We start from the raw sequence: 21,128 nt of genomic DNA on the forward strand, positions 1-21,128 counted from the left end.
TCCCCCCATCCACCTCCATCCTTACGGAAACCAAGGTACTTAAAGCCAAATCAGCTTTGCAATTCCAACTAGAGACAAGGGATGGAACGGGAAATGTGCTCCCAGGCAAGTGAACTCCGCTGGGGGGAGGGGGGAGCTGAGGATTGGGGAGGGGCCCCCATTAAAATCACGGGGGGGGGGGGCACAGGAGCTACGGGCCTGCCTAGCCTCGACCAGGGCCAGAGCTTTTTCTGCCCTGGCCCCCACCGGTGGAACAGGCTCCCTATTGAGATCAGGGGCCCCCTGCGGGATCTTATGCAATTCCGCAGGGCCTGCAAGACGGAGCTCTTCCGCCAGGCCTTTTAGTTGAGGCAGCGGGCGTCCACATATGCCCCCCCCCAGGTTGCAGTCTCCCACCTACTGATAACCAGCCATACCTAGTTACATCAATTGGCCGGATTCTCCCTACAGCAAGCATGAATTTTGGTTTTATATGTTCTAATGTGTTTTAAATTTTATTGTATTTATCAAAATGTTGTAACCCTCCCTGAGCCCGTTTATGGGAGGAGCGGGATATAAATGTGAAAAATAAATACATGAATAAAGGAACTATAAAGCCTCCTCTCCCCCGCTACCATTTTATAGAAGAAGACAAAGTTGAATTCATACCCCATGGCCCTTCTCTACCTGAAGGAGTCTCAGGGCAGCTTACAATCTCCTTCCCCTCCCCACAACAGACACCCCGTGAGGTAGGTGGGGCTGAGAGAGCTCTCTCGAGAACTGCCCTTGATAGAACTTGTGACTGACCCAAGGTCACGCCAGCCAGGTGCAAGTGGAGGAGGAGTGGGGGAATTAAACCCGGTTCTCCCAGATTAGAGTCTGCACTCCTAACCACGACACCAAACTGGCTGTCACTACACATTCTATACTGTCAAGTAGGTCAGGCTGAAAGAGAGTGGCTGATCCATGAACTTCATGGTTGAGTGAGAACTGGAACCCAGGTCTCTCCAGCCCTAGTTCAGCCAATATGTCCATGTTGCTTCCTTACCTGTTAAAGGATTTGTAAAAGCAGAGGTCTGCTCTGGAGCCATATGACAAGAGGTCGACCGTGGATTCGCTTTTTTCCTGGGGGGTGATGCCAAGTGCTCTTTCCCATGGAGAGAGGTAGGTCTTGAAGATGGAGATGTGTTTCCCACTCCCAGCCTTATTGTCACCTGTTTCACAAGGACGGCAAACAATAGGTTGTGAGGGAAATGGTCTCTTCTCCTCCATTTGCGTGCTTGAAGTGAGGCAAATATATTCAGAGAGGGTTCTCGGGGGGAGAGGGTAGGAAAAACACAGCCAAAGCAAGCCAAGGATTTCTTCTAATGAAATCCAAGTTTTATAACACCCCCCCCCCAAAAAAAAGAACACCCAAACTCTGTGCTCAGAGTAAATTATCTGGGTCCAGCTTTTTTTCACACATGGACATCATTCATTCACAGCAATGTAGTGGGTTTCTCATAATTCAGAATATTTTAGCAAATGTTGGGGTAACACAAGACAAGGAAGGTCTGAGGAGGAATGCAACTATGGCTGATCAAGACAGAGCCAAGGGAGTCTCGTGGGCACGTCTGTCCTGGTCCCCTCAGAAGCTTTCGTGCCGCCTTTTTCACAACAAACAACCACGAGCCTTGTGACAGTTTAGAGCTTCATTGAAGCTAGAGCCTACTTCAGATACTAAAGTGAAACCTCACTGAGCAGGCTGTGTGTGCTTGTGTGTGTGTGTGTAAGAGAGACAGTGGATGAAAAGGCCATGAATTCTGTGGGAAAATTCAAAGTACACATGGTGAGCACGGCTTGTTTCGTGTTTCCATTTCGTGTTCCTTTTCTCCTTCCCACTCTTCTTCTGTACATATATTTCTGCTGAATGAGGTTTCCCTTCAGTGACCCAGCAAGTTGGGTCTAGCCAACAAAAGCTTAAACCTGTTAGTCTTTAAGGTGCCCCAAGAAAACTTTTCCTGGTTTGGCTGTAACAGGCAAATGCGACTAGCCCTGTGCAATTTGCAGTAATGTAGAGCACAGAGCTCTGGATTCCATTCCCTGCCCCACAGGTGATTACTTTCCTCTGGGTCACTTGACCCAGGGCCTGAAAAATCCCAGGTGCCAGCTCACCATGGCATCTAAAAAATCCATTGCGGCATTTAATATTTCCATTATGATGGTATTGCACTCTCTGTCAGTCATCCTCAGTGGCAGTACAACTCTTATTTATCATTTTGCATCAGTAGAAAAGAGCAAGACTCCAGTAGCACCTTAAAGACCAGCAAAATTTGTGGCAGGGTATGAGTTTTCGTGAGTCATTGCTCACTTCTTCAGATACAGCTAGACTGTGAATCCATCTGTCTCTATATCTTGGAGAAAGGAGTGATTTTGGATGCCGAATGACAACAGCAGACAAATAACAATAGCAGGCTTGATTGGATTAGGTGTGATATGCAGAGGGATAGTAGGAGTAAAGAGATGGGAATACCCGACCACCTCACATGTCTCTTGAGAAACCTGTATAAGGGTCAAGAAGCGACAGTTAGAACCAGTTATGGAACAACTGATTGGTTTAGCATAGGAAAAGGAGTACGACAAGGATGTATATTGTCACCTTGCTTACTTAATATGTATGCAGAGTAAATCATGTGAAATGCTGGCCTGGATGAATCACAGGCGGGAATTAAGATTGCTGGGGAAAAGATCAACAATCTCAGATATGCAGACAATACCACTCTAATGGCAGAAAGTGAAGAGGACCTAAAGAGCCTCTTGCTGAGCCTACGGGGAGGGCGGGATAAAAATCTAAATAATAAATAAATAAATAAAAGAGGAGAGCGCAAAAGTGGCATTGAAGCTCAACATCAAATCTCCTTCCCCTTCCGGCCCCATCACTCCTTGGCAAATAGAAGGGGAAGTCGTGGAAGTAGTGACAGACTTCACGTTCCTGGGATCCCAGATCACCGCAGACTGTGACTGCAGCCATGAAATTAAAAGACGCCTGCTCCTTGGGAGGAAAGTGATGGCGAACCTAAACAGCATGATAAAAAGTAGAGACATCACCCTGCCAACAAAAGTCCGCATGGTCAAAGCAATGGTATTCTCAGTAGTCATGTATGGCTGCGAGAGCTGGACTATAAGGAAGGCCGAGCGCCGAAGAATAGATTCTTTTGAATTATGGTGCTGGAGAAGACTCTTGAGAGTCCCTTGGACTGCAAGAAGATCAAATCAGTCAATCCTAAAAGAAATCAACCCTCACTGTTCCCTGGAAGGCCAGATAATGAAACTGAAGCTCAAATACTTTGGCCACCCAATGAGAAGGGAGCCCTCATTGGAGAAGACCCTCATGCTGGGAAAGATTGAAGGTCAAAGAAGACGGGGACGGCAAAGGATGAGATGGTTAGACAGTGTCATCGATGCAACGAACATGAAATTGAGCCAACTTCAGAGGACGGCGGAAGACAGGAGGGCCTGGCGTGATCTGGTCCATGGGGTCGCAAAGAGTCGGACTCGACTGTGCGACTGAACAACAACAAAAGTAGGCGTGGAGAAATCAGCATAGATAATGAGACAGGAAACTGAGGTTTCAATTCAGTCCAGGAGGATGCATTGTCTTGAGCTTCATTATCAATTGCAATTCTGCAGTCTTTCTTTCTAATCTGCCTTTGAAATTCCTTTGTAAGAACCGCTACTCTTAGGTTAGCCACTGAATATCCCGGAAGGTTAAAATGTTCTCCCACAGAAAGACTGCCGAGAGACCCCTCTGCATATCACACCTGAGCACACACACGTGTCTGCTATTGTAATATGCCTGCAGTTGTCCTTTACCTGCCGTTGTCATTCGGCACCAGAAACCACTCCACTCCCCACGATGTAAGGACAGATGGGCTCACATTCTAGCTGTGTCTCAAGAACTGGGCAGCGACTCACAAAAGCGCCTCCCCTGCCACAAATTTTGTCAGTCTTTAAGGTGCTCCTGGACTCCTGCTCTTTTCTGCCGCTACAGACTAACACAGCTACCCATCTTGATCCATTTCACATCAGAATACATTTTGTTGTCTGGCATAAAAATGCATGCACATGATGTTTTTGTCATTGCTTATTGATATGTTAGCTTTAAGCCATTCTGTGGTGGTGGTGGATGAACTGAATTCTTAACCAGATGTTTTCTATATTGGCTCCAATATTCAATTAAATGGAGCTTTTTAAAGCAATATTGAAATTACTGGGGCGAAGTTATGTTAGCATTAGAAGTTACCTTTTTGCTGTGGTGATGAACACAACCCTGTGTTCACTTCTGTGCTATGACACATTTGTCATAGCTGCAATTTGTCATAGCTGCAATAAAATTATGAAATACTCTGAAGAGTTTAGGATTCGGTTTTGAGGTACCATTAATTAGAAAATCCAGTCAATGTGAAACCCTGAAAGCTGAGAAATGAGTTACCTAAACTTGTGGGCCAAAGAAAAATTTTCAAGAACGAATTTAACCAGAATTATGGCTATGGATGTTTTTGAGAGCACTGCTTCATATGGATTTCTGTATTATGTTTTCTGGTGGCCCATACAGAGCAAGACATTATTTCTCATGCAGTTTTGAAAAGTATTCTTTGGATGTAGTTAGGATGATTTTTAAATTTACCTCCCTTTGCAAAGCCAGGCAGTATAAACAACTGAATGTGACTATCGCAGGTATCCAGAGCATGGGAAACACCTTGGGGGAAAGGATTCAAGTTCTATCCTGCCCTTTTGGAACCCGTCTGTTGGGGAAGACGGGTGAGGCCCTGGCCTCTTTCCTTCCTGAATCTTTTATTGACCCATCTGTGGCGACACTTGCCTTTTCCACCGGCGGTGTTCTCACTTCCTCCACCGTCCACTCCTCCCCCGGTGCCAGCAGTTCCCTCAGGGTGGCCGGCTCCAGTTCCCCCGACTCTTGTTCCTCCAGCTCCACCTTTGCTCCCAGGCTTTGGAGGAGGGTTGGGAGGGTAGTGCAGTTTACTGGATCCATACAGCCCTCCAGTTATGCCGCTCACCATCCGCCCACCACTGTGTGAGTAATTGTGAGCATCAACTCCATAATGTCCCCCAACAGGTGGGATGAACCTCTGAAAATGATCCTGAAAGAGGGAGGGAGGGGGAGAGAGAGAGAATTATGTAACTGTGACCATGAAACACACAGAGGGCTTTAGAGGCCGCCTACTTTCTGGCAGGACTTGGGCTGTCTGCTTGTGCTGGGGCCAGGCTGGACCAGTTGTTCAGAAACCACAGCTTGGCATTGATCTATTTACTTATTTTTCTAAAACATATCCTGCCTTTCCTTGGCCCCTGCCACACGGCAGGGGAAAAGCCTCTTGAGGCGCGGCTTTTAAAAGCCGCGCCAACGTTGACACGGCTCGGTGGGATCCCACGGATCCCCGGCCGAGCCGCCTTTTCTCCCCGGCGCGATCAAACGCCGGGGAGAAAAGACGGCCCTAACCGGGGGCCGGCCGAACTGCGCATGTCGGAGCATGCGCAGTTCGGATCCGGGCCGGGGTTGTGCCGGCGCAAAGACGCGCCGGCGATCAGACGCCCGGGAAGAGGCGCCTCATCCATTTGAACCACCGAGGTAGGTGGTTCAGTTTGAGGCGCATTTTCCCGGGAAAGGGACAGTTCGGCCACGGAAGCAAGACGCTTCCCAGATGTTGTGGTGTGATCGCGCCGGTTTGATCCGGCCCCAAACTGTCCCGTTCCCGGGCCAAATCGCCTCGTGTGAACGGGGCCCTTGTGGTTCAAGACAGCTTAAATTAATAGTTAAATACAGGGTTGCCACTTTGGGGGTGGAGCCAGGAGAGGGCATGGTTTGGGGAGGAGAGAGGCCTCAACATAATACAATGCCATAGAGTCCACCCTTCAAAGCATCAACTTTCTCCAGGGGAGCTAATCTCTGTCGGCTGGGGATCAGTTGTAAAAGCAGGAGATCCCCAGGCCCCACCTGGAGGCTGGCAACCCTAGCCACCTCCCATCTCTCCCCCCAGATCTACCATCTGAAGCGATAAGCTTATCCTTCGTCACCATAGAACTGGCCATGCTTGCTTCTATGCCCCTTCCTCGCTGTCTCTTCCATGACTGCCCATCAAGGTACTAGATACTGTCCTTGAGCAGTAGTCATTCTTTAGTAAGCACAGCATTACTCACGTGAGACTGACAACGGCATCTTAAAAGAGTTACACCCTTCTAAATTCATCGAAGTCCATGGCCTTAAGAAGGGTGTGACTCGGATTTGAATGGCACTGGGTGGATTTAATTATCCTTGATTAAAAACAAAACCTAGGCATAAACCTGTTATTGGTTTACTAATTTGTTACAAGAACTGATACAGGACAGGCTGTTGTACATTCAATTAATACAGTACGCAATGTGAAGACGAAGATTTTGAAATGTTTGGATTGTGTTTCTGTGTTTGTGTGAGGACATAGGGACAGTTATTTGGGAACAGGGGAGCCACAAGCATCCAGGGGTGTCCCTGTTTTTCTCTATACTTCAGTTGTTAGTCATTCAGTATAGCTGTGGATGTTCTGGAGGCCTTTGAAGTGGTCGGCGGAGCAACTCCAAGCGTTTGCAGATGATCTTGTATTCATTTTGGAAGAACCACAAACATCTATCACCTATCTTCTGAATTCTCTAAAAGAATATGGACAGCTAGCTTGTCTGAAAATTAATTTTAAGAAAACAAAAATATTAATAAAAAACTGTACTAAAGACCAGATACAACAATTACAAGAGATTTCTGGTATTGAAGTTCAGAAGAAAATAAAATACCTAGGGATAACCTTAACCAACAGATGCAGCTCGTTATTAAAAGATAATTATATGAAACTTTTGACTGAAATTAAAAAAAGACTTGGAAAACTGGAAAAACTTACAAGTATCCTTTATGGGAAGAATAGCTATTGTAAAAATGAATGTCTCACCTAGACTTCTTTTTTTATTCCAAACTATACCAATTTTAGGAAACCAACAGTACTTTAAAGAACTGGACAAATTGATCCAACACTTTATATGGCAAGGTAAAAGACCCAGAATAAAGATAAAAGTACTACAGGATAAAAAGGAGAGAGGAGGATTTGCACTACCAGAGTGGCATCTTTATTATAATGCAGCAGCCTTGACATGGATGAAGGAATGGATTGCCCTGGAAAATCCTAGAATTCTAATGCTAGAAGGTCATGACTTGAAATTAGGTGGGCATGCTTTTGTATGGTATGAAAAAAGCAACACAAATAAATATTTTAAAGAACATATTTTAAGAGCAGCACTCCTGAAGTCATGGGAAGAAGTTACGAATATGTTCTACATAAAAATACCTAAATGGGTCTCGCCACTCAAAGCCTTTATAAATCCCACCTTATTTAGTAAAGATCAAATGTGGAGATATGAAGATCTCTTAGATAAGAAAAACAATTTTAAAACACAAGATATTCTCCAAAAACAGAACATTTATTTGAATTGGTGGGAAAGGACACAACTTGACTCCAGATATACGAAAGATAAACAAACCGGCTTTTATGAAAAGCCTACAGACCTGGACAAAACTCTACTCCATATACATGAAAAATTTATAAAGGCATTTTATACACTGTTAATAGACATGAAAATGCAAGACGAAGTAGTGAAATCTTCAATAATTAGATGGGCATAAAATGTAGACCATAATATAGAATTAGACCAGAGGACAAAGGTATGAAAAATGAACATAAAATTTACCAAAGCTACATCATATAAAGAAAAAATATATAAAATATTTTATATGATTAAATTTCCACTTTTAAAAAACCCATATCTCAATGTTCCTGATTTTCAAATCACTATTTATGAGAACATACTTGAGTCTGCCTCTATGGAACCCCTCGATTATGCTGTTGTTGTTTCCATGGGGCAAGGACCATTTGCCTGTTCTGTGCAGAAAGGAGACGCTTTCCAGGCTGTAAACAGGGCTGCCAAGGCCAGCTGTTCGGCCAGCTAAATATAGCCAAGGAGAAGTGAAAACCCCACAAGGCGGAGTGTAGAATTATCTAATGCTTCACTCCACGTATCCCGCAGCAGTGACCAGCTCTTTGCAGTGGGTCACCCAATCTGCCAGCTGGGCAGACGGCCATTGGCCAAATGGACTGGCAGAGCTGGGGGGGAGGTCTTTGGGGAACGTCCCTCCCCCAGAATATATGAGCTTCTCATTTTAAGAACAAGAAGGATAAAGTTCCCTTGAATGTCAGGAAACACAGCGGGGGCAGGGGATGACAGATGAAGAGAATCCCAGTAATGAAGGTTTCCTCTCCAGGGCCTGAAGCTATGCACACAGGCTGTCTGTTCTGGTGGTGAACAGGGAAAAGCTGGGAACAGCACGATGTCGGGTAGCCCCGCCATGGTGCTTTTGTCCTGACTCTGGAATGTGTAATGTTCTGCAGCTGCTTCTCGCTTCTGCCTCTTATCTAGCCATTGGCCTTGAGCGCTCATGGAGCAAAGCTTCTGTTGCCTCCTGCTCAACTCTGAACCGTTAAACAGTTCCCCACGCTCCGCATTACTTGCATATTGGCTCCTAGGTGTCAGGGGGTGTTGTATGAACCCGCTATAATTACTATTGCCATTTTGTATGCCTCATTCCTGACTCAAAGAGTCTAAGTTGACTTCACCTTACTCTGATCAATACAGCTAAACCTGTTCAAGGACCTGCTGTTGATGCTGAGTTATTGAAGTACCTGACAGAGAGTCAGGAATCCATCTCTCCTCTACCCGTATCATTGCAAAGATGAGCGGTGATGAAGAGGACCAGCGGTTGCCAAAGGATCCAAAGGAGCAAGATGTCCCGGTTACCAGCACACCGGTCACTACTGCCCTGCCTGTGACCATGGTTTCCACAACAACCCTGCCCCTGCCGGTGCCCGTGTCCTTGGGGCTGGGAGTTGAAGGGGGACTCTTCAGTCGGAGCTGGGCAGAACCCAGGGGGTTCAAGTGGTCCATGTTTGATACAACCACCCAAGAGTCATGGACTTTAACTCCCCACCTGGCAAGAGGGAGCCGTTACAAGTATCAACCGCCCCATGAGACAGGGGCACGTACTCGGCGCAAGAAAGAGAAGAAGGGTTGAGAGGAATGCCTCACCCGAATCAAACAAGTCCAGGATAGGATGATCCAGGTGGTAGAGGACGCCCAATGGGGATTCCAGGCATGGTCGCACAGTTGGTGCAAGCTGAGATGCACCTGCAACAGCAGCAACAGTCACAGGTCCCCCTGCCGCCACCGCCCCACCTCCTAGTACCGGATGAGCAAGTGCCAGTCCTGGGTCCGGCCCCAGCACCAGTAGTTCCAGCCTTGGGGCCAAGGATGGCAGAGATTCTACCCAAAGGGCTGCTCAATGCCAAGTTTGATGGCACCTCTGAGAAATTGGGCTTTTTTGTGGTGCAGGTAGAGAAGTTCATCCAAACCACCTGTTTCCTACCGATGCCGAACGAGTGGACTACATCGCAGCACAACTCAGGGGAGGGGTGGCAGACTGGTACGTGAGTTTGCACAATGCAAGGGGCCTCGAGCTGTAGGAGGTGGCTGCATTTATGTGGGCCCTCAGAGTGAAGTATGAAAACCCGTTGGAGAGTGAGTGCGCCCAGAATCACCTGCGCACCCTGAAGGCAGATGCATGGCCCGAGAGTACACAGAGGAATTCAAAAGCTATGCAACAAAAGTGCAAGGCTGGGCAGACGGGGTGCTCGCAGAACAATATCGGGTGGGGCTCCACCCAGAGATTCGTGAAACTATCCCGCAGAGTGTGCGCCCCATCTCCTTCAATGCATGGGTGCGGGAAGCTGCTGATGCAGAGGCCTGGCTCCAGAAGATCAAGATAGATGGGCCTTCCCAGGCACCCCAGATGGGATTCACTCGAGTGAAGCCGAAAGCCCCCAAACCAAAGGATAGCACCCGAAAAATGCGCATGAAGCAGGGCTTATGCCTCCGTTGCGGAGAGGCCGGGCATTTTGCTGTCGACTGCCCTGGGGCCGTGGAAGGGTCTGCTCTGGCTAAGGAGTCGGGGAGGAAGAAGCCTGATACCCCATTCAAGAAAGGGACCGCGAAAGCCAAAGTGCAACGGGCCCTCCAGTTTGATGTCGTGGAAGAATGCTCCAGCTCCACCAAGAGTAAGGAGGATGAGCCAGCGGGAAAAGGCCAGGACCTGCTGTAAGTGGTGCTGAGCAGCAGGTCCAACACACACCCCGCGTCGCGCACGGTGAGCAATTACCCTCCCCATTTTTGTTTCGGTGACTGTGATGAATCAAGACTTGGGCACTCGTATGTGTGAGTGCCCTTATTGACTCGGGGTGTGCCAGAGATCTGATCAACCCCTCCTTGGTGACAGGGTTGGGGCCCCCAGTGTAGAAATTATCTGAACCTATAGTATTTACTCAGATGGACGGCTCTTCTATGAAAGAACCGTGTAAATACTGGACTGGGCCATTGAGAATGGGAGCGGGGGGACATTAGAAGCACCGGCCATTCTTTATTACCCCTGCTGCGAGGTTCCCACTGGCACTGGGAAGCCCTTGGTTGCATGACCATGACCCATGCATTTTGTGGGACGAAGGGCTGGTGCGTTTTATTTCCCCTAAGTGCCAGGATCATGGCTGGGATCCCAGTTGGGGTCCTACCCCTCTGGACAAGCCAGTACAGGCGTGCCTGGCAACGGAGGAACTACAAGCCATTCCCCCCACCTACTGAGATTTGACCAGGGTGTTTGAGGAAGAGGAGGCTGATGAGTTGCCCCCCCACCACAATACGGGTTGTGCTACTGAGCTACTACCTGGGCATAAATTGCCAAAGGGCAAGCTTTATGCCATGAGCCCTACAGAAAAGGAGGAACTGAGACGGTTCATTGCCTCCTCCCCGTTCGCCGCTCCTGTGTTGTTCAGGAAAAAGAAGGACGGGGCTCTCCACCTTTGTACAGATTACAGAGGCCTGAATGCAGTCTCGACTACGAACGCATACCCCCTACCCCAGATCAGATCAGACATTTATTTACGATCATAGATCAGAATAAAATGTAGACATAAACATACCTATCATAAAAGTAAATATAAAACACTAATATAGTTATTTAAAATCATTATATGCCTGAAAATATCACCCTAAAGTAGAACAAGTCAATTTGTTGCTGTAAGTCTCTGAAATATTCTATAAGAAGCTGTGAGAAATTTTGCACAGTTAATAGTTATTTGGGAGTTAGTCCCTTTCACAGACTCTCCTGATTTCATTGTCTGAACCTCCAAGATAAGGTCATAACAAGGGGGCAATAAACTTTGCACAGATATCCACATACCTATTACAGTGAAGTAGAATATGATCAACTGATTCAATCCCATTAGATCCACACATACATAGTCTTTGCTCCAAAGGAATCTTTTCAAATTTTCCATTGAGAACTGCAGAAGGGAAAGCCTGCCATCTTGCCAATGTATAGGCCAGTGGTGGCGAACCTATGGCACGGGTGCCAGAGGTGGCACTCAGAGTCCTCTCTGTGGGCACACGTACCATTGCCCCAGCCAGGCCCAGACCGTCATTAAACTGTGGAATTCTCTGCCAAATAATTTTAACTAAATGAAAGCATTTGGGATTGCTTTCCTTACTTTGTTTGGATCATCTTAAATTAATGTATGAGTTGTTTTTTCTAAAGTAAACCTCAGTATTCAGGTTAAATTGCCGTGTTGGCACTTTGCAATAAATAAGTGGGTTTTGGGTCGCAGTTTGGGCACTCGGTCTCTAAAAGGTTTGCCATCACTGGTATAGACTCTTCTTTGCTCGGGTACCACCAATAATGAAAGATATGTGGCCGATGCAGTTAAGTACTTGCAATTCTCCTTAGTGATATCTTCCTGTCTCTCAATGTCAAATATCCTTTGTTGTATCAATGCTTTAGCATGAAAGGTATCTAGATGGAGGATACTGTCCTCTGCTAGTCCAATGGATTGAAGATTCTGGAGAACCCCTTTTGTCCAGGACGATTGGAATCCGTCTTTTAAAAATAAGGTCAGGAGACCCTGAGGGTTTTGCCTTGCCCTCAGCCAGTAAGTAATAGAAACAAGTTTCAGCTTGGCTTCAACTTTAACTATGCCCAATTCTAGACATAAACTTGCATTGGTCACACATTTGGGTACCCCCTACCCCTTATAAAGAATCTCTTGGCAGAGGCGGCGAAATGGGAAAATCTTTTCCAAACTGGACCTTCGGGATGCATACTTCCGAGTGTGCATCAGGGAGGGGGATGAGTATAAGACTGCTTTCAATACCCCGCTGGGGCAGTTCGAATATAGAGTCCTGCTGTTTGGTCTTCAGGGGCCCCCGGGGGTGTTCATGAACCTTATCAATGAAGTGTTGCACAAGCACCTGTTCAGAGGGGGGCTTGTTTACTTGGATTATGTCTTACTGTACTCCCCAGATGAACAATCGCACATTAAGCTGGTGAGGGAAGTACTTCAGACTTTCTACAAACATAAGCAGTTTGCCAAGCTGTCCAAGTGTGAGTTCCACAAGGGGGAAATAGACCTTTTGTGTTATCGCATATCCCCTAAGGGTTTGGAAATGGACCTGGCGAAAGTGCGGGTTGTCCTGGGGTGGGAAGCACCTTGCACTAGAAGGCAACTCCAATCCTTCCTTGGATTTTCTAATTTTTATCAAAATTTTATCACAAATTTCACCCAAGTCAGCCTCCCCCTCACTGACTTGCTCAAAACTAAGGGGAAGGGACCAAATAGCACCAAACCCATTGCTCGGCTGCTGTGGACTTCTGAACGTCAGGTGGCTTTTGACAACTTTAAGTCCTTGTTCACCTCCGAACCGGTGTTGGCCCATCCAGATGAAAACAAAAAGTTCATTGTGCACGTGGACGTGTTGGATGTGGCCATGGGAGGGGCTCTCCTGCAAGAGGGGGAAGATGGTAAACTGCACCCCTTGGCTTATGTCTCGCGGAAGTTTAATGCCACCGAGCGCAATTGGGCTGTTTGGGATAAGTATTAAAGCCTAGCCCGCCTCTTCTTCTTTCTAGTTTGGCTGAGTCAGACCACCCTACCCTGATTGGAAGTTTGAAAATAGAGGAAGGCGGAGGGGAGAAGAGAAGAGAAGAATCAAGGCCCTGGATGGGTTCTAGGTTGCTAAGATGAGTAGCCATCTTAAACTCATCCTGGAATCCTCCACAGCTGCTGGCCTGTGAGATGTCTTAAAGGAGCAGATTTTAGCTGTGCAGCTCTCCTATGCTGGGTGGCTCTAAAGCGGGGGTCCCCAACCGTTTTGAGCCTGGGGCCACCTTTAGAATTTTGACACAGCATGGTGGGGGCAGACACAAAATTAGGGCTCCCAGCCCCCAGGAGGGAGCGGGGTATCCCCCGGTTTTGCAGGCTCCTGTCCGCCACTGGCCAGGTGGCCGGCAGGGGAAAGCCCCATCCCCAACAGCCATGACCTGATACAACATCCCCAATGTGATGACGTCACACAGAAGGGGTGTCATCATGCAGGGATGTCGCGTGGCAATGCTCTTGTATTTTTGGCAACACTCTCTGTGAAACAGAGTTTTGCCCCAAATACCAGAGCATCACCATGCAATGCCCCCGGTGTGATGACATCATTTCTGTGTGACGTCATCACATCGGGTACATCATGTGCAGTGACGTTGCCCAGCCCCTCACTCCCAGAGAGCTCCCTCCCACCCACTGCTGGTGAGGAGGTAAGACCTGGCAACCCTACACAAAATGGCCACTGCAGCAGGCAGAGCCAGTTGCAAAATGGCTGCCGCAGCTGACCTTCCGTCACACCGTGAAGATCCTTGTGCTGTGGGGGTGGCAGCAGCCAAAGCAACATTTTAAAAAATCAACACAGCCAATCAGATCTTGAATGGCCAGTCTTTCTGTAAACATTTGGGTGCCAGGAAAGTTGTCGGTAGGAACCATGTCACCCATGGGCACCATTCTAAATGGACCAGTTCAGTCTCTTCTTGCCTTTGGGAAACCATGGTAAATAGGGAGAAGCCAAAGTTTCCTTGTGTCTGATGCTGTGATTTTGCTTTCTGATCACATCACTGGAGTGTTCCTTCCACAAGGGTCCAGACTGTTTACCTGGAACATCACTAACTTAAACTTGCAAGCAGCTGCTCTGTGAGACAGGTTAGGCTGAGATGTAATGACTGGCCCAAAGCCACACAGCACACTTCAAGACTCAGCGGGGATCTGAATGCAGGTCTTCCTGGTCCAAATGGCATGGAAGCACTTTATCAGGCTGTAGAGGGCCACGACTTTCTCGGGTGTTTGTCCAAACTTTGACCCAGCCAGCAGCAGGGCCAGTTCCCTCCTGGGCCACTGATGGTTGGAAGTGAGCCAAACTCTTGGAGGACATCAGCTCTCTCCATATCTTGTGACAAGGCATTCCGTTATGCAAGATATGACAAAGAACTGATTTTGGACTGCCCTGAACCAGTGATCATGGGTTCTGTTATTATGTTGAGGTGGAGGAAAGTCCCTCTTTATTCTCTTCATGTGCGCCCATCTCAGGCAGGAGGCAGAGCAGGCAGATAAGAGGAACACCAGATGCCCTTGCTTTCCTCAAAAGCCACTTTGACACTTCTGGGCTTCTTAGTGCCCTGATGAATGAAGGAATGAACGAATGAATGGAGATATCACCCAGAGAGAGACTGCTGGGTCTTTGCTGTTCTCCTATATCTGGCCTAGCTGCAGGGGCACGTGGGTAGGTTGCACATCTCTCAGTTCTCTGATGTGCCAGTTAGGTCAGCTAACCCAGGTTGGGTAAATTCTGGGGGATTTGGAGGCCGTGCCCGGGGAAGGTGGGATCTGGGGAGAGATATCAGTGGGGACGGGATGGGATAGACTCTGTCATCCAGAGGGGCCATTTCCTCTAGGTGGTCTGGAGAAATCCGTAATTCTGGGAGGAATCCAGGCCCCACCTGGAAGCGGACAACCCTGTCGGCCGGCTAGCCCCATCTGGTCAGATCCCAGGAGCTCAAGCAGAGCCAGGCCTGGTCCGTGCTTGGATGGGAGGCCACCATGGGAGTCCAGGGTCGCTGTGCAGAGGCAGGCACTGGCAAAGCACTGCTGAATGTCTCTTGCCTTGGAAATCCCACCAGGGGTCAACATAGACCAGCGGCATCTTGATGGTGCTTTCCACCACCACCACCACCCCCAGGACGCGAGAGCTAGCAGCTGTGACCTGTAGGGCATCATAAACTCTGGATTTTAAGACGGGTTTTTTGTGTGCACATCTTAGCATTCAAAGCAGATCAGAACATTTTAATTAGGAATGATGGTCCATAAATACATTCAATAATAAAATCAAACTGACAGTTATTTGGATTTCGGCTCCCCCACCAAAAAAAGGTTGCTCAACTCCTCCTCTAAGCTAGCCAGCAGAGATGTTGTCTCTGAAGGGCACCTTCAGCTTTGGCTCAGGCCTTCGGTGCCAGGAAAAGGGATGAACTTGTGCACTCTTCAGCAGTTCTGCCCTGAAGTCCTAGCAGTGGCAACCTCCCAGACGCCGTAAGGCACTTTGGCTCTCTTCGGTTCCAGCGCTTCTATATGTGCTCCTGGAGAAACAAGCCCTGAAAGCTGATCTGTCCCAAGGAGAGGGAATTGCTTGGCATCGCAAGGCCCACGCGTCACAGGGGGAGGGGGCCTCCTGGACTGGTGGGGGCACCATGAGCTGCTTTCGGTGTGCTCTGAAGGGAATGATTGAGGTGACCATGTGTGTTTCTATTTCGACCTCCCTGATGAAGAGCTTCCCAAAATGCTTACTGTCTATGTTATTAACAACACTTCTGGAGTTACAGTCACTCTAGAACTTGCAGTTGCAAAAAAAAAGAAAGCATCTTTTTCATTTGAAATAGGAAAATTGTTCCTTGTGCATTGAGTGCTCTTAAAATATTCAGCTGGGACAGGAGAGCAAAACCTCCCCCCCCCCCCCCCCCCCGCCGCATGTCAGTTTAAGTTTAGTTTATTGTAGTTAGCCATTGGCTGTTACAAAATTACAAAACACAAATTGTGAACGAACTATAGGTTAGAGTCAGGATATACAAAAATACCAAAGATCAGTAACAAAATATGACTAATTTAATGCAGTAGCCTAAATGATGGCCGTTCCTGATGCCACCTTGGAACGTATATTCTTTGCAGCGAGGGCAAATAATGAAACTTTATAAGAGACATATGCAATATGTCAGATAACAAAAATGAGATTTCCCCCCCTCAACTGGGTAAGCACTAAGACCAGATGAAATACCTGATAAAAATTTAGCCCTCAGACTAGAATACAGTGGGCAAAAGAGAATATAGTGAGGTAAAACCTCAAGTTCGTGGGTGCCACAAATACATAGACGATGGGCCAAAGGAGTTTGATTGAATCGGCCTTCCAAAATTGCTGTTGGCATTGATTGAAACCATAGAGAGGTAAAGGACGCTCTGAGTGTGTGTTTAGAGATATTAACTAGGAATGGAGTCCTAGTGTGGTCTGATTTAATTAATTTGTACCATGGTGCTGCTTTTGATTTTAGTAGCAAAGAGTGGTCTAGCCAAGCATCAAAGTCATACATCCAGTTTCTAAGTTGGGATTTATCAACGGATGCTCCCAAAAGATCATCAGAAATAGAGTATCTTGAACGTATCTTGTTAAGAAAGTCAAGGCGTTGCGAGTCTTTAGCTAAGAGCAGATTAAAAGACTGGTGGTGACTGAGGGAATTAGAATGTGGATTTTCCATTCTTTTCCAGTACCTGATCATTCTAAGGCGTGCCCCAGCCTTAAGAGAGGGAATACCAGTTTCAGCTCTCATCGGGGCAGCTGGGGACCCCTTGGGAAGTGCTAAAATGCGCCTTAGAAAATGATTCTGGACTACTTCGAGGCTGGCCAAGATTATGTCGTTCCATCCCCATACTTTGACTCCGTACAAGAGATGTGAGGCTTTTGCGAGCTTCTTTGCGGAGGAAGTCTTGTTGCTCTGCCACAACCTCCCAGCCAATAATGATACAGTAAATGAACTTGAGGCCCCTCGGCTATCTTTGGATTCATTGTTTGACAGCTTCAACCAACTCTCCCAGGCCGATATTGACAGGATCCTGGGTGCTGTTAGGCCGACCACATGCCTCTTGGATCCATGCCCCTTGTGCCTGGTGAAGGCCGGCGGCAAGGGGATTCAGGGCACCCCGGTAGGCATTATCAATCTGTCCCTGCATTCAGGGGTTTACCCAGAGGGACTGAAAGACGATGTGGTTGTACTGCTCTTAAAAAAAAAAATCTTGGATCCTTTAGATCCATCCAATCTCGAATCTCTCATTTCTGGGTAAGGTAATTGAGAGAGCAGTTGCAGAACAGCTCCAGAGTTTCTTGGAAGACACATTGGCCCTGGACCCATTCCATGGGACAGCGGTGGCTTTGGTCACCCTCACAGGCGAGCTCCACAGACAGTGGATCGAGGCAGGTCTGCCCTGCTGCTGTTGCTGGATCTGACAGCAGCATTCGACATGGTCGATCATGATCTTCTGACCCAGTGTCTCACTGACATGGGAGTCCACGGGGTAGTCTTGAAGTGGCTCACCTCATTTCTCCAAGGCCAAGGCTGGAGGCTGGCGCCGGGAGAGAGGATGTCACCTAGGTACCCCTTAGTCTGTGGGGTTCCTCAGGGAGCAATTCCCTCCATGATGTTATTTAATGTCTGTATGCACCCCCTCACCCAACTGGCACAGAGGATCGGGCTGGGTTGTCATCAGTATGCTGATGACACCCAGCTGTATCTGCTGATGGGCAGCTGGCTGGACACTGCCCCAGGAAACTTGGCCAAGGGATTGGTGGAATGGTTGAAACAGAACCAGCTGAAACTGAATCTTTCTAGGACGGAGGTTCTGTGGCTGGGCCAGGGAGACTCTGGTTTGGGATGCCAGCTCCCGGCTCCTGACGGCATACCACTGAGACCAGCACCAACCGTCAAGAGCCTGAATGCCCCTTTAACAATGGAGGCCCAGGTCACTACTATTGCCACACTGGCGTTCTTCCAACCACGCCAGATCAGGCAACTGGATCTCTACCTGTCTCGTTCCAATCTAACCACAGTAATCCATGAAACGCTCACCTCCAGACTGGATTACTGTAATTTGCTCTACGTGGGCCTACCCTTGAGGCTGACCTGGAAACTCCAACTGGTACAGAATGTGGGTTGTGCGAGTCCTCACGGGGTCACTGTGTACAGCACATATCCATCCAGTGTTGCACGAGCTGCACTGGCTTCCAGTGGAGTGCCGGATCAGGTTCAAGGTTCTGGTGTTGACCTTCAAGGCCGTTAACGGCTTGGGACCCACGTATCTTCGGGATTGCCTCTCCTCCTGGTATACCCCCAGGAGAGCATCACTCTCATTAGATCAAAATCTGCTGGTGGTCCCCAGCCCGAGAGATATCGGGCTGTCCTCAACCAGACGCAGGGCATTTTGCGCCCTGGCTACAACCTGGTGGAACTCTCTGTCAAATAACATCTGTGCCCTGCAGGACCTGTTACAGTTCTGCAGGGCATGCAAGGCAGAGATGTTCCACCAGGCATTTGGTTGAGATCAATGATGGTTCCATCTGTCTGGTACTCCCACCCCCTGCCTCCCATGAGGCTAATGGCTACATCAGGGGAAAAATTAATGGCATTGTAGGACACTTGTGTTTTTATCTGTTTTAATTTTTTAATGATGATGTATCTGTTATCTTGTTGTATACTGCCCTGAGCCCAGTTTTCCAGGGAGGGTGGTTTAAGACCAAATTGTTGTTGTTGTTGTTGTTGTTATTATTATTATTATTATTATTATTATTATTATTATTATTGGTAGTAGTATCATAAAGCTACTTCTCACTCCTTTCTAGAGTATTTTTTCATGTATTTTAAAAAAGATTCCAACCTGAGTAAGCTTGCAAAGTGCTTGAAATAATGTATAACAAAAACCTTGACGGGGGAGGCAGGGGGTTAGGGTCATGAGAAGATCAGCGCTGCCTCTGGAGGCAGATATAATGTTGTTTAGAGCAAAGAGGCACAAGAAACCGGGCTGCCGGTGGGGTTCCCAGCCTCCAGATGTCGCCTGGAGAAGTGCAACTGATCTCCAGACGGCAGAAATGTCAGTCCTCCTGGGGGGAAGTGTCCGTTCTGGGGAGCGGACTCTGTTGCGTCACTGCTGACTTCCTCTCCCAAACTCCACCCTTCTCAGGCTCCACATCCAAACCGAATCCCAATACAAAGGGAAAAGGCCATTTACATATATACAGGTCTAAAAGTACATATTTTGTCTCCATTTGCAAGAACAAATACCAAACACATTCCAGCACCTGGAAGACCAAGGCCGAAACATGTTTGGTATTCATTCTTGCATATGGAGACAATATGTACTTTAAAGCCTGTATTTATTTATGTAAATACAGGGTCCAGCATACCTGAGGGACTGCCTTTCCCCATATAGGCCCCAAAGAGCACTTCGGTCGGGGTCACAACACCACCTAGTGACCCCGGCCCTAAAGAGGCCAGGCTAGCTACCACGAGGGCCAGGTCCTTTTCGGTGGCGGCTCCTACCTGGTGGAATGTGCTCCCGGAAAAGATCAGGGCCCTGCGGGACCTTTTAAATAAATTTATTTTGAGTTTTCCAACTTTACATATAGTCTTGTTACAGTTACATACATTTGGGGGTTAAATCAACTTTTGTCTTCATACCATTTTATGGCCTTTTGCCATTTTGAATTAAATTGTTCTTCTGTTTTACCCGCCAGAAACATATTGAGCTTATCCATCTCAATTACTTCATACAAGATATTGGTCAAGTCATCCCTTCTCGGTAACTTATCAGACTTCCAGTTTTTAGCAATAAAAATCCTAGACATTGTAATAACATATAAGATAATACATTTCTCGTTAAACTTTAGCCCATCAGGTGTTACATTCAGCAAAAAGATCTCTGGTATCAGTGCTAAATCTTTCCCTGTAATTTCTTTTAACATCTGTTTAACACTTTTCCAAAATTTTTGTATTTTTTCGCATTTCCACCAAATGTGGAAATACGTGCCGATATTATGTTTGCATCTCCAACAGGAGCCTGAGACATTTGTATACCATTTTTGCAGCCTATCTGGCGTCCAGTGCCACCTATTTATCATCTTTATTATGTTTTCTTTATAGGAGGTTGCTCTCAGTAACTTGATTGATTTCCATATTTTTAACCATTCCCTCTCCTCTATTTCCCGACCTAAATCTTTTTCCCATTTAATCATTGTCGGTTTTTTCGAATCCTCTTTTAGTTCTTCTTCTAGTAGGAAGTTGTAAATTTTTTGGATCATTTTATCCTTCCCTTTCAACCATATCTTATCTAGTTGTGTTTCTGTGTTGTAAAAGTCTATTTTTTTATCCTTTGTAAACCTAGAGCTTAGTTGGTTCCTTTCCCAAATTGTTAGCTTTATACTTATTGCTTGTAGTGCTTGCCACGGTTTTAATCGGTTTTCATGATCCAGGAAGGTTTGGTAAGTTCTTATATTGTGCTCATTAATTAATGCTGGGATTACGAAAGCCTCCAAAGATTTCAGAAGCCAAGCAGGGTCAGCCCTCGTTAGTACATGTATGGGAGACTACCAAGGAAGTCCAAGGTTGCTACGTGGAAGCAGGCAACGGCAAGCCACTTCTGTACATCTCTTGCCTTGAAAACCCCACAGGGTCGCCATAAGTTGCCTGCGACTTGATGGCACTTTCCACTGCCATGAACAAAATTTGTATCCGGGTACTGGATGGTGAGGAGCTGCGGAAGGTCAGTAGTTCAGCAGTTCAAGACCCGGGTGCCGCATGATGGAGTGAGCTCCCATCTCTAGTTCCAGCTCCTGCCAACCTAGCAGTTTGAAAGCAAGAAATTGCAAGTAGATAAATAGGTACCACTTCAGTGGGAAGGTAACAGCATTCCATGCGCCTTGGTGTTTAGTCATGCCGGCCACATGACCACGGAAACGTCTTCGGCTTTGAAACGGAGATGAGCACCGCAACCCTAGAGTCGGATTCGACCGGCTTTCAAGCAAGGGAACCTTTACCTTTACTGGATGGTGACTTTGGAGGATACACCCTC

General features: G+C 47.2%; 1 protein-coding gene across 2 annotated transcripts in view; it reads right to left on the bottom strand.

Moving 5' to 3' along the window:
• The window catches only part of MYOZ1 (myozenin 1), a 52,771-nt gene that overhangs the window by 3,358 nt on the left and 28,285 nt on the right, over positions 1–21,128 (bottom strand). For both annotated transcript variants that reach the window (XM_015423548.1, XM_015423547.1), the window contains 2 exons: positions 4,841–5,120; positions 1,028–1,193 (listed from right to left, as the gene is read on the bottom strand). In XM_015423548.1, the coding sequence (XP_015279034.1) occupies positions 1,028–1,193; positions 4,841–5,120 (446 nt within the window). The remainder of the gene's footprint in view (positions 1–1,027; positions 1,194–4,840; positions 5,121–21,128) is intronic.

The sequence above is a fragment of the Gekko japonicus genome, unplaced genomic scaffold (assembly GCF_001447785.1).
Source record: "Gekko japonicus isolate JY-2015 unplaced genomic scaffold, Gekko_japonicus_V1.1 scaffold3405, whole genome shotgun sequence".
In the NCBI taxonomy this organism is placed as follows: Eukaryota; Metazoa; Chordata; class Lepidosauria; order Squamata; family Gekkonidae; genus Gekko; species Gekko japonicus.